The 14,225-nt window shown below is 42.6% G+C and overlaps 1 protein-coding gene across 2 annotated transcripts in view; it reads left to right on the forward strand.

The window, feature by feature from the left end:
* Positions 1-14,225, forward strand: part of nova2 (NOVA alternative splicing regulator 2) — an 89,129-nt gene that overhangs the window by 14,869 nt on the left and 60,035 nt on the right. For both annotated transcript variants that reach the window (XM_056374001.1, XM_056374002.1), the window contains one exon: positions 4,378-4,521. In XM_056374001.1, the coding sequence (XP_056229976.1) occupies positions 4,378-4,521 (144 nt within the window). The remainder of the gene's footprint in view (positions 1-4,377; positions 4,522-14,225) is intronic.

Consider the following 14,225-nt stretch of genomic DNA (forward strand, 5'->3'; position numbering starts at 1 on the left):
CCCCAGCTAAAGTTCACCTGAAATTCAGTGTCGAAACCAAGAGGGTGGAGGAAACTAACAGTATGAAGTCTCCTTACCAAACAGTATTAGCCTACAGCTATCGTAGCTAGTGTGCCAGTCTGCTGACCCTCCAGCATCAGCGGTCACGAATACATCAAGTTTGTCTGCCAGGTTTTGGTATTTTTCAGCAGCATCTGATGTTTCTAGAACAAAACCTTCAGTCGGAGCGGAGAAGAGACCAGGACAAGAAGGAGAGAAGGATCAAGCAGGTAGATGATAGAAGGATGGCAGGACCTAAAGAGGAGTGACGGCTTAGGAGAAAATCATCATCATGGAGGTGTTTTTCGTTTTGTAAAAATAAATTTGGAGCTGCGGTTGTCCGAGGGGAAACCACCTTTAACTTAACACAAATCACAAATTAAACTCACTGAAAACACTTCGCCTGCTAATGCACGTCAGGGAATTCAGATTAACGCAAGCTTTTAACAAAGGAGGCTAAATCTTCTCGGACGAATGAAAAAAGTGTGTAAACCGAGGTCAGGTTTGGTTTTTCTCTCCTCCACATCCATGTTGGAGCTCCCTGCAGTTTGTATTTCATCACTAGCAGAGCTGAGGAAGGGCAGGGGAGTGTCAGGTTTCCTGTCTGTGTGCTCATGCTTTGGCTTGGCCGAACACTCAGAGATGAGAACAGAGCCCACCCAGTATGTACAAGTGAACACTCCACACCGCCCTTTACAAACTGAGACAGCCCAGAGCACAGGACTAAAGTTTGGTAGAAATGAAATGAGAGAAAAGAAGTTTCCTCTCATATAAGATTTTGTTCAGATTTACATTTTCAGTTTGCAGTATGTCTTCATTTTGAATAATCTTTATGAACTTGTTCTTCAAAGATCTTTGAAATGCTCCAGACCTGCTCAGAATTACACTGTACTCTGGGCTATAGGCATTTCTACTTATGCAACATTCAGTTAATGAAATTTCTGACTTGTTCCACATTTAAATCCCAATTATAAGTGGAGGTCTCTGAAAGCTCTCATATTTCTGACTGCTCATGAACACATCACACCAACCAAAGTCTGTTGTTCAATGCAGTCAAAGACAAGTCTAATGAACATACAGCCAAGTCCATCTTTATTTGTATAGTAGTAAATCACAAGCCTTTGTCAAGGCAGTAGTGCTATATTGTCAGTTCAGTGTTTTTAAACCACACACCGCCAGCTCTGCTAACACCTGTCTCATGGTGATTCACGTCATACACCTGGGAATACTCTCCACCTCTACCATCCATGCCATATGCCATGAGTGTGGAATTAGCCCAGTGGAGTGCAGTCTCACCCACACGCTCTAATCATCAAAAATAAGTTTGAAAAATGTGAGTGCAACACGGGAGTCTCCGGGCTTTAAGATCATTATTTTTATGGAAATTTGACATCCCTAGTGAATCTGAAGAAAATGTGGGGATTTTGAGGCACGATTTGATGGACAAAACCAGGAAAGTTTTATCAGTCTACCATGTGTTCACGGCCATGTTCAACCCATTCAGGTGTTTTCACCTGTCAGACGTCTTCTCAGGACTGTGTAGGTGTGTGTACAGACACCTGCCACACGCTCCATCTCCCTCTCTCTTTATGATTCATGGACTTCTGGGACCTAAGCAAGCTCCCACCTATCTCTGCCAAACAACTGTACAATCTGAGCAGAAAACGACTGTGTGGGTGTGCAGGGCCGTTCACTAATTAAATTTATTTATAGTGAGGTGTCACAAACACCTCCTTTCCACTGTTGTTTTGCTGCAACGCAAGTGTTAATGGGATTTAAGGGGAGTTAAAGCTATTAAAAGGCTTTTAATAAAACTCAGTTAAACTCTATGGGACCTGGTTGTACCTGATTTAAGATTTTTGTATGCATGTGCATTTCTACATTTGAGCATCTCCAGTTGTTCGCCTGGGTAGCAGACAGAGAACACTGGTGTTACAAGGTGCCTCGCCTTGCTAAGAAAGTGTGCCCCTGTAATAATAATCCTATTTTAATCTGCCCCCTGAGGTTACATGTCCTGGATTATCAAATATGAAGAATGCTGCAAGGGAGGGAAGCTGAGACGAATCAGTGACAGCTTAAAGAGACACAACACGTATCAAGCTTTTGTTATTTCACAACCTCAGAAAGAAGATTTTGAAAGAATGAAATCTTAATCTTCTTTTTTAAATGTCATTTGATGACATGAAGACTGAAGAGATTTTAGGGTTTTTTGGAGTTATGAGTCCTAATCAGATAAACTAACTGATGTAAAGGTGGAAGTTAAGGTGGTATTTGTCCTAAAATAGCTTCATAGGGGAAAAAAAACAATGAAACAAATGCTTCACTGTCAGAGGAGCAGCACGCTACAAGCTAAAGGTCACGGGTTCAGTCCCGTCGTCGCTTCAGGTCGACTGAAGCTTCGCTCAGCGTCGCTGAATCTTTCCCCGCTCCCAACAAAATGATGAAAATGTGCTTTGACCTTTCGGATTATTCCCTTTTGGCTTCTTTTTTTTTTTCTCCACAAAAACTGAAGCAGAAATGTTGAAGCTGTTTTTTCTCCCCGCACTTTGGAGCGTCTGGCAAATTACAACAAAATGACATTAACTTGAAAATGTTAAACCTCATTAAGTCCGCCGACACACCTGTAGCTCAGGCTGTCTTCAATTCAAATGCAAATACAACATTTTCTCTGACAACAGTGGAGGGTTTGTTGGTGACGTCGGGATTCATCTGTTTTAGCTGCCAAGAGTCTGTTTAATAACCTGGATGGATTGTGACGCTCTGTAGCACAGACCAACAAAAAAGACCAATAAAATCATAAGGTACAGCTGATAGATTTGTGTCTGAACAGGTGTGAAAGTTGCCATGTCGGATATTTCCATAGACCCATTAAACCGAAACACTGCCTCCCCCCGTTCATCTTCATCCTCAGCTCATTTAATGCAGCAGTGGGGGGAATAGAAAAGGAGATAAAGACACAAGCTCATAAACATTTTAAAAATAAATTCTAGAAGAGGCAAGAGGCCGATACAAAGACGATAAAGTAGGAGATTCCTTTTTTACTGGGGCAGCTGCATTTTGTAGAAGCTGATCACCGATTTCTTTGGTTGTCCGGTTTAAAGAGTCAAGACAAGAGGAAACCAAAGCATGAGAGGTGTTATATCCTTGTGAAGGAGGCGAAACCGACACAGACGAGAGAAAAGTGAACATTTCTGACTCTAAAAATCAGATTTGGCCGAAGGGGGGCGAAATCTTTGCACTTTTTTCTAAAAGAAGAATTGTGGATCTTCTCCTCCATCTCCTCCCTCCGGCAGACCTCCGCTTCAGCTTGTGAAGTTATTCAAACACATCTTTATCCCATCAGGCCAATCAGCTGCGCTCAGTGCTGCTGACAACCGTCAACACACCCTAACCCACACATGAAACAGACGACGTCCCCCTTTCATATCCGTCCTCCTCGGTGCAGGTGTAGCTCCGCGTCAGCAGGATGAATAATATCTGAATCTCTTGCTTGTCTGCTTTGTGTTTGTTTACATGAGCTTATCTGCACATGTTAATGAGTGCTCGTGTGTGTGTGTGTGTGTGTGTGTGTGTGTGTGTGTGTGTGTGTGTGTAATGGCGGGCATGCGGTGTAATGCATTCGCTTCCACAAGGGGCGATTGAATCTGATTGGCTTCAATGACCAAAAAACCAAAGAGCGGCATATTCCTCAGCTCCCTCCCCTCGTGCTCAGGCGATGACGAGGACCAGATTCCTCGGGCCGGACGCCGAAATTAGATCAGACCAATCTGGAGAGAGTGTTTAGAGGCTCGCGTAAATGGACGTGCAGAGAAAGGGGAGAGATAACGGAAATCATCAGATTATGGAAATAATTAGTTGTCATGGATATCAGTCACTATTTGATGTGATTGGGTGGATTTATGCAGCTTCGGGAAGCCTCGGATGGTCGGTTGAGAGGAAACAGTGGGGGGCGTGTGGTGGGTGGGGGCGGATGGAGAGACAAATTATTCGGCTTTGGCGTAGTGATGCGGCACCCGCTCGCATCTGTTCTGTCAGACTGTGACAAACACTTTGCTTCCACTTCACAGTTTACACTCGTTCAAACCAGATGATCCCTCTTTTGGATGACACATTTTTTTTTCTTCATTTTGCAAAAATATTTTTTTAATTTCTGCAAATTGTCATAAATTCAATTAAAAAAAAAACCTTCAAACAAAAGGCAGGCATGAGGGCAAAGGATTATCAATGCACAGCTTTCTATAACATTTCTCTCTTTCAGCTTCATTTGATGTTACAACAACATCAAGCTGCAGTAGCTCTTCCTCTCTCTGACTTCCTGTTTCCTGTTTCCTGCTGCAGAGGAAGGCGAGTACTTCCTGAAGGTTTTGATTCCCAGCTATGCGGCGGGGTCGATCATCGGGAAGGGAGGCCAGACCATCGTCCAGCTGCAAAAAGAGACTGGAGCCACCATCAAACTGTCCAAATCCAAAGACTTCTACCCCGGTAAGACTCCAGCACCACTGCTGCTGCTGCTGCTGCTGCTGCTGCTGATGGATGGATGGATGGATGGATGGATGGATGGATGATGGGGTTGGGAAAGTAAAGGAAAACTTCATCCTTAGGTTCTTCTACACTGTCAATTTACTGTTTTCTTTTTATTTAGGTAAAACAATGACATATCTGTTACATATAACCTCATTTACAAGATTCAATCCAAACACAAGCACAAAATATGACTCAATACAAAAAAGGAAACAAAGAAAAGAAATTTAAAATCATTACAAATTATTATTTTTACATTATACAATGTATATAATGTAAAAAATATTTTTTGTGGCTAATCTTCAACACATATTGTATACTGTATTTGAACATTTATGCATAGAAATAACAAAATGTTCTATTAAATGTCAAACACAACAACACTTGTTTAAACAGTGTTTATAAAATAAGGTGAAGTTTTGCTCCATCAGCCATGCAGTAAAGATTAAAATGGATGGATGGAGAGGTACGCTCTGTAGAACAGCTGCCTGTCCATTTATCCATCCGTCCTCTTAAAGGAAATGAAGAATGGAGCGAGTGTGTCAGGATGAACAGATGGATCAGTGCAAAGTGTTTTGACCCATTAAGGAAGCATTTCATTATCCCGGTCTTCTTCCATCAATTTTTCATAATGTTAAAACATACACCCACAAACAGTTTATACACACACTCACACACAGAGACACACATTATACACGTACACACAGTGAACCGTTGTCTGAGCTCATAAACAGCTGACCTGCTGCTTGTTGTGATGGACATTGACAATTAGAGCCTGTTTCAAAGCTGTGGAATAGATTTATGGATTTATAGAGGCCATGCTGTTTGTGTGTGTGTGTGTGTGTGTGTGTGTGAGTGACTGGGTTCACGTTGCACCAAACACACACACAAACACACACACGCACACAAACTCACTGTCCACTAGAGATCAGGATTTCAGGATCAGAGGTGTATTTGTGTAAACTCTTAATTCTGCCCTGACATGACATGTGACTGGACCAGTGAAAGGGGAGGCAATGCTCTGTGTGTGTGCATGTCTGTGTGTTACTGTGTGTGTGTGTGTGTGTGTGTGTGTGTGTGTGTGTGTCAGCCTGCTCATACTGTCCTGATGTAAGTGAGCTGTAGGGGAGATGAAACTGTTTGCAGCATGCATTTTGTTTCCAAAGACACCTGTGAGAGTGATGCAGTTGCAACCCTGTATGTTGTTAAATACATGTAAATACTTTAAATATCTTTAAAGGTCCCATATTTTACATTTTACAGTGTTGATCCATAAGAAGAAATATTTGTGGTTTTAAGAACCAAAAACCATCTCAGTGTAGTTTCACATCTCCTCTCTCAGGCTTCTCTCTGGAGCTCTAGTTACAACAGGTCAGTCAGCCAATCAGAAGAGAGGACGCTCTGAGCCAGTCCATGTGGGCTTGGCTTGATCTATGGCTGAAGGCGGTGGATGCTTTGTTGTGACATCACAAAGTTACAGAAGTCCTGATGCTTGGTTTTAAGGCTCAGTTTCTGAATACAGGTGTACATTTCTCTGTGGACTGAGCACTTTGATACTTTCACAGTATTAATATAGAAGCTAGACCTGCTTTATAACCAAACAACACATGGACATCTACCTTTATACTATATGGGACCTTTAAAGAAAACACCATTTAGTCTCACTGCCCATCTTTTTGCAATTTGCCTCCTAGTGAAATCTCTGTAAAGTGACGTATTATGGAGGAAGCACTCTGACACCGCAGACTGGGGTCAGCATCCTGTGCTCCACATCTTGTTGGGTTTAGGCTCTTAACCTCCTGATAGGGTTAGAGAAAGATGGTGGTTTGGGTAAACACTGAAAAAGACTTATGCTTAATCCTACACTTAACCAAGACCACAATCTTTCTCTAACCTCAGCCAAGTGCTTAGAGTTACCGAAACACAACCATAAGATCATTATTCATGCGTCAGGTGCCAGGAGTTCAGTTAAAGCTTTGTTGCAGGTTGCATGTTGCATGTTTGCGAGTTTTCACCAGACATTAACCTGTTTGTAAAGACAAACTACTTTTCCAGAGATGAGGAGATTATCATTTGCCTTACACCATGCATATGTCTCTCTGTGGTTTGAGTCCCACTCTGCCTCCACTTTGTACAACCTCAAACCACGTGGAAAAACGATGTTGTGTCAAGATTTAAGTGTCTTCATATGCATCCAGTTCGGCTGTGTGCGCTCAGTGGCTGGCTGGCTGGTGGCGAAACATATTTATATGACCCAAATCTCTTACCATAATACATACGTTTCTCTGTGAAATAATACTCACAACCTCCAGGGTTTCCCGCAAGAAGTAAAATAACCCCTGGAGGTAAAATTACAGTCATATAACAAAGCATCAACAGTTGTACTCAACAATCCCACCTCCAGTTAAACTCCCAGCGACTTCTCAGTGTTGTTCTAGCACCTGCCGAGTCTCTGATGTAATCGCTGCCCCGAGCCAATCACAGCGTGAAGTTTCTCCAGCTCTGCTAGAGACGCGTCGGACACACAGTGTGCCGCTCTTAAATATGTTTCAGAGCTTCAGCCCAGAATTTATGATGGAATTACAGTTGGTTCGTGACTGTAAAGGGACACACAGGGCTGCTGCTGCTGCTGCTGCTGCTGCTGCTGCTGCTGCTGCACAGATTCACATTTTTAATGAGGAAGAAGACAGAGAAAATGTTTTCACACTCAAGTCACTGATGATGAGAATCCACACTTCTCCATGTTGAGGCTCAAAAGCACAAATCAGTGTCGGCCTGCAGTCTCGGCCTGGACTCTCTCAGACATTTGAGCTCAGATAAAGATGTAGAAAATTAAAATAATTGAACAAAATAGCAAATCAATCCCAAACTTTACTGTTTTTCAACTGAACAATGACGTTTTTGGTGCAACGCTTGTTTTTTTTTTCTTCTTTAACAACAAAAGGAAGAAAATTCAAGCAAAGATTTACTTCTGATGTGTTGCTTTTACTGTGAATTAAATGAAGCATACTAAGATTTTGGCTGACTGAATCATGGATTTCAGCATGATGCATTTTGGAAATAACAGTCGCCAAGACTGTGAATAATTATCCTGTAAAGCTTCAGTTCACTTCATCCTGTCCTCTGTTCTGCATTTACGTGCTTTGTTCCTCTGCTTTAAAATCACCATGGTCTCCAAGTATTTATTTAGTTTGAAATTCAGCTCTCATTCTTGTTGTCTTGGTGTGTGTGTGTGTGTGTGTGTGTGTTTAAGATTGTGTGAATGTGTGTATCAGTTCAGTGTTGGGGTCTGCAAACAAGCCGCCGTTGTCTGACACCGGCACACAAGACTCCTGAAATCTCTGCCAGCTAGAACAGATGCAAGGTGCAAAAGCCTCCAAGATGCACACATGCACACACACACACACACACACACACACACACACACACACACGCTTGTGCACAAGAGCACTGACAAAAACACAAACATATACAGTGAAATATCTTACATGAGCACATAAATCCAAAAACAGTTTTTACATTTGCACAGAGGAAGTGCATATAAATACACAAAAATATTCACACACACACACACACACACGCACACTCACACACACACGGTTTTCAGTCTCCTGGTGTTTGTTCGCCAAAATTGCTGCAAAGCCGAGAAGGGGTGAAGAAAAGGGGCGAGGAAGGGAGACAAGTGAAAGAAAGAAAAAAGAAAGAAAGAGAGGGTTGTATGGGCCCCAGTCTGAAGGGGGGGGGCTGAAGGAGCTGTGTGTGTCTGTGTGTGTGTGTGCGCATGTGTGTGTAAGTGTGTGCACCCTTCCTCTGCACTGAAGGGGGCATCTGTATGCAAATGAGACACGGTTCTTCCTGGGTGACAAATCAAAAGGCCCACCTGCTGCAAGGACCAGTCTGTGTGTGTATGTGTGTGTGTGTGTGTGTGTGTGTGTATGTGTGTGTGTGTTGGGAATAACAGGGCCAGTCTAATGAACAGAGGAGAGAGTTACTGCTGTGTCTTGGCCAAAGCGTCTCATTCCTCTCCTCTCCCTCCTCGGAAGACATCAGTCGCCCTCCTCCTCCCCCCACCCCACCCCCCTCCTCCCCCACATGCACACACACTAACACACACACACACACACACACACTCTCATCCCAGCTGTCATGGAAAACCTGGCAGAGGTCACTGAAGTTTTGGGAATCTCATCTCATTGTCCTGGGAAATGTTAAAAACCCAGAGAAAAAGCTGAGCAGAGAAAAAAAAACTTCCTCGTTTGGCCCAAATTTAAACAGTTTAACTTCCTCTTTTCAAAATGAATGTCGCTCATAGGTTTGGTTGATGCAGTCCAGTTGTAAGCTATAATTGCCTGGAGACTTTTAAAGAATAAATAATTAGTCCCACGGAGTGAAAGCAGCATCGAGCCAAAACAAGATGTGATCCAGCAACAAGAAAATCTAATATTTCAAAAAATGTGAATTACTTTCCAAAATGAGATCATTTTAAACTAAAATAAAGCACCTCTGGCTCTTCCACACAGATTCTTTATCACAAATTTCTATCAGTGTTTGGCAGCGTTTCAAGCACAGAAAGCTGGTGAAATCTCAAGCCGGTTACCGCAGATTAAAGATATAGTTAAGATAAAAACCAAATCCCTCAAATTGGATTTTTTACAGTAAATGTATAAATAAATATTGAAAACAACATTTTCAAAACTAACTCTGTAATTGTCCCCTGGGGGAAATTTAGCTGTTCCAACAGCAAAGTGAACGCGAGGGGAGAAACGCAGAAAACCCAACATGAGGCTGAAAACGGAAAAATTCAATGAGCAGCGGAGACAATAAAAAGCTACATAACAGGATGTAAACAGCTGTGAGGTTAAAACCAGCGTCTCCACACAGGCACAGCGAGTTCACACAGTATGGACACACTGGACAGATGCTGCGGACTAGAGTCCTGATGCTCATGACCTTGTCTTACCCAGTTCTCCTTTCCTCAGCCTACATTCCTCCACTCATCTATCACACTGTTCTCCCTCCATCCCTCTTTTTCCTCCATCTCCCTCTCACCCTCTCATCCCTGTTTATTCATGCATCCTTCGATCCCGCTCCATCTCACCCATCAGTCACTTCTCCCTCCTTGTCTCACTTGGAATATTCCTTCACCCCCCCCCCCCTTTGCTTCCTCTCCCACCTTCCTCTCCCCCCTCCTTTCCTCTGTCTCTCGTTCCATCCCATCTATCTGGAGAATAGTGCAGCAGCAGCACTTAAGCCGACGACCAATTAGCAAGGAGCAGCAGTACTGGGGGCCGAGACAGGCCACTATTCATCCTCACACACACACACACACACACACACACACACACACACACACACGAGCACACACACGTGCACGCGCGCGCGCACACACACACACACACACACACATACACATACACACAGACACACATACACACACACACAGACAGTACTATGCAACCCACCATTCACTATTATGGCACAACAGATTTATTACATACTCATACAGTACAAGGCAGTGCCGCCTCCAAATATAGCTGCTCTCTGTCTCGCTCTCTCTTTCTATTTGTTTCTCTCTCTCTCTCTGTCTTGCTCTCTTGCACGCTCTCTCCGGGCTAACTGGGTAGAAAAGGGCACACCAGTATTTTATGACAACGCTGCATCTGCAGAGCTTCAATCAGGAAGCGACAACAAAAGAAAAAAAAAATCCTTTCCATTTAGGTAAAAGGACAGAAAATGAAAATGTGTGTTTGTGTGACAAAGAATAACACAACACAAAGCCATGTTAGCCAGCACAGACAAAAGAAAAACTGCATTTTCTCATTTCTAAAGACAAATGAGTTAATCAACATTTTCTTCTTTGTGAGGGTGAGACCAGAAGGTGGATATCTGACAGTCTTATATTGGTGTGTTAATTATAGAAATGCTGAACTGTTCCTTTAACAGGTTCCAGTAGCTCAGATGACACTGAATCATCAGCTAATTAACTTTAACAGCAATAAATACACAACAAAATACACACTAAATCTGTGGTTATGTTCGTTTCAGGGATGCAGTGTTACAGTGTGAGCCTCTACTTTGTGAGGCTCGAACATGTACAATGGTCCCATATTGTAGTAATGTACATTTCCATGTGTTTGATTATAAAGCAGGTCTAGTTTTTATATTAATACTGTGAAGGTATCAAAGCCTCGGTCCACAGGGAAAAGCACACAGTCTGTATTCAGAGACTGAGCCTTAAAACCAGCCGTCAGGACTTCTGGAACTTTGTGATGTCACAACAAGCAGTCACTGCTCTCAGCCCTGTCCCAAGCCCCGCCCACCTGGACCCACCATCCAACCAGGATTTGGTTTCTCTGAGTGTTTACCTGAAATCTGCTGTATTATTAGATCACTCTAAAACCAGTCAGCCAATCAGAAGAGAGACTCAGAGCCTCCTCTCTTCTGATTGGCTCACCGACCTGTTGTTACTAGAGCTCCAGAGAGAAGCCTGACAGAGGAGGTGTAAAACTACATTGAGATGATGCTTGGTTCTTGAAACCACAAATATATATTCTTATGGATCAACACTTCAAATACAATATTGGAAAAGTGTAAAATATGGGACCTTTAAACTTTTGCTGCTACTTCTGTTTCCAAAATAAATTAGTTTAGATTTGCAGAGCACTCATTCAGCAAGCAGCCAGTGGAGATGACACCTGTGCAACGGCTACAACTATTGGTTCATCAGTTTGTGCAGAGAACAAATACGGCCGCTGCCACTCCACATAAAATATTCATTCACAACACCTGTTTTATAATTAGAATCGACCCACTTCCCTCCTCTTCTTCTCCTCTCCGCTGAGATATTGACCTCCGGGTCGGACACAGAGGCAAAGCCATGAAGACAAACTAAAAGCTGGAAATGAATTAGTATTGATGCTGTCAAAGTTTCCTCCTTCTGTCCTGTTGCCGTTTTATGGCTGCAACTGAGATTCAGAGCCTCAAGGCTGAGCATCTCACTGAGACTGAAGAAACACTGAGAGTGTTGAACTGTTAGTGATGCTGGAGAGCAGAGATGGAGTCACATCCTGCATTGTTTTTATAGTGGAACTGGGAGTTGTCATTGCAATAATGTTCAGTATGATACATTTTATAAAGATTTCTCAATACCGCTGCCATATGCGGAGCCATTTGTCTAAACTTCTGAACTGCTCCATCCTTCAGTTTAGTTTGTTTGTGTGGGTGAAACCTCAGGTGGCAACGTTTCATTTCAATTTCTTGCTGAGCTAAAATGAACTAGAGCTGAATATGTTTCATGACTTTGCTGCCAAAATCTCAGAGCTCATGTGATGACAAGTCACCAAACCATCACAAACTTCACTTCTTTGCCTGCAACATGAACAAAAAAGAAAACTTTTCCACTCTGATCTGAGACATGACGTCATCATAAGTAAAGTCTAAACACTTCAGAGGAATGTATCCTTTTCTCTCTCTCTCTGTGTGTTAATGTGTACGTGTGTGTGCGTGTGGACAATAATATCAGTATCTATTTGTGCCCTTGCACCCCTCCCAGAGCGGGACGCATTCCTGCAGAGGTGACTTCACCACCACATATAACCCACTCCAATGAGCCCAATCTAAACTGAATCTGATTGTTAATGAGACGCCCTGGAGGACGAGGACCACATGTTCTGGTTTGACTCACGTTCACACAGAGAGAGGACGGAGCAGATTAGTTTCTCATTAGTAGCTGGGAAAAGGCTGCAGCTCCACTCAGTCACATGTGATAAGAATAGAACTCGATACTCACTCGATTATTAGTCAGTCACATGGTGCAGCGGCCAAAAGTATGTGGATGCTAAATTATGACTTCTACAAGATGCTCCACCACATACTTAAGGCCATGTACTGTATGAAAAAACAAAAACAACAAATGATTGTCTCAAACTCAACCTCGATCACTCTTTCTCCATCCAACCATTTTCTTCGTCTCTCTCTCTCTCTCTCTCTCTCACTCTTTCTCTCTCTCTCTCTCTCTCTCTCTCTCTCTCTGTCTCCTCTGTCTGTCCTCTGTCACAGCGTGCCACCATTTTAGAGCTTTGTCTTTAATCCCATGCCATGATTGCGGTTTTCAGTATTTAATATCCCGTCTGCACACACACACACACACAACACACACACACACACACAACACACACACACACACACACACACAAACACACACACAAACACACACACACACACACACACAAACACACACACACACACAAACACACACACACACACAGCACCAGCACTCATCTGTCCCAAAAGGCCACATGAACTTACATACTAACACACACCTTACCAGTACACACACACACACCCACACTCACACACACTGCCCCCAGCCTTTATCAACATTACTGATTTCAGCACTCTAAGCCTCTTATGCAGCTCTAAGCTCTCAGACTGAGAGATGGAAAACTGCAATATTACATATCACACACACACACGCACACAAACAGTCATACACACATGCATATGCAACTGTAATGAATTTCCTGTTTGTTAGCCATTTCCCCTTTTCATTAAGCGACTTATTCATTACAAATGTCTGCTGTTTATCAGTTATAACGAGATGATTTCCATTAAATTAGATTCCTACTTTGGTTCCGTCTGAATTTGTCAAATTACTATGGTAAATTGACGCCAGTTAAAGTGTCTGCAGTCTGTCTGAGCTCGAGCGTCACAGCTGATCAGAGTGCAGCTGAAATTTAAACCCCTTCACTGTGTCCGTGTCGTTACTTTGTAAGTTAGAAAAGAGATCGTCAACACATCTCTGATTTATGGTTTGCTGATATTTTTTTTTTATTATTAATCATGAATCAGTGTTTGTGATTTGTTTGCCTTGGCACTGAAAGCACTGAAATGAAACCTGCTATATGCTGTATATTATGATACCACTTTTCTTTTTGTTGCCTCAGTTACATCATAATGTTAATGTGAGCTGTCCCAGATACATAAACAGATAAATACAAGCTGCAAAAAGTGATTATTTTCCCTCCTCATTACTCCATTGACTGCTTTCATAAATTAACCGAATAATCATTTTGCTTAGAAAATGTCTGAAAATGCTCGTCAGCCCAAGGTGAGGTCTTTAAATGTGACATTCTGTCAGAACTTTTAGTCCATAACCTGAAGATTTTCAATTAAAAATGATGTAAAAACAGAAATAAGCAGCAAATCGGCACATTTGAGACACTGGAACCAGACAATACTTGACATTTTACAAGGCAAATCCATTCAATCCACTGTTTGTTTTATCACGCTACTGAAATGAATAAATAAATAACTTGTTACATGCAGGGAATTTATCGAGCAAAGCAGGATGAATAGCAGGGGAGGGATTTTCTGAAGAGACAACTTTTCACCTCATCAGTGAATATAGTTGAAGTGTTCTGAAGTTAAGTAAACACAGATGAATACCACCTTTTTTATATTTGTGTGTGTGTGTGTGTGTGTGTGTGTGTGTGTGTGTGTGTGTGTGTGTGTGTGTGTGTGTGTGTGTGTGTGTGTGTGTGTGACGTCAGCCTGCAGGCAGACAGGCTGAGTAATGCCTCAGTACCAGTCAGTGCCACGCAGGCTGACAGACAGACGATCATATCCCAGCACTCGAGCTGCAGCACTTCCATGACCCTCACAGG

Source organism: Seriola aureovittata, chromosome 4, assembly GCF_021018895.1.
Source record: "Seriola aureovittata isolate HTS-2021-v1 ecotype China chromosome 4, ASM2101889v1, whole genome shotgun sequence".
Taxonomy (NCBI): Eukaryota; Metazoa; Chordata; class Actinopteri; order Carangiformes; family Carangidae; genus Seriola; species Seriola aureovittata.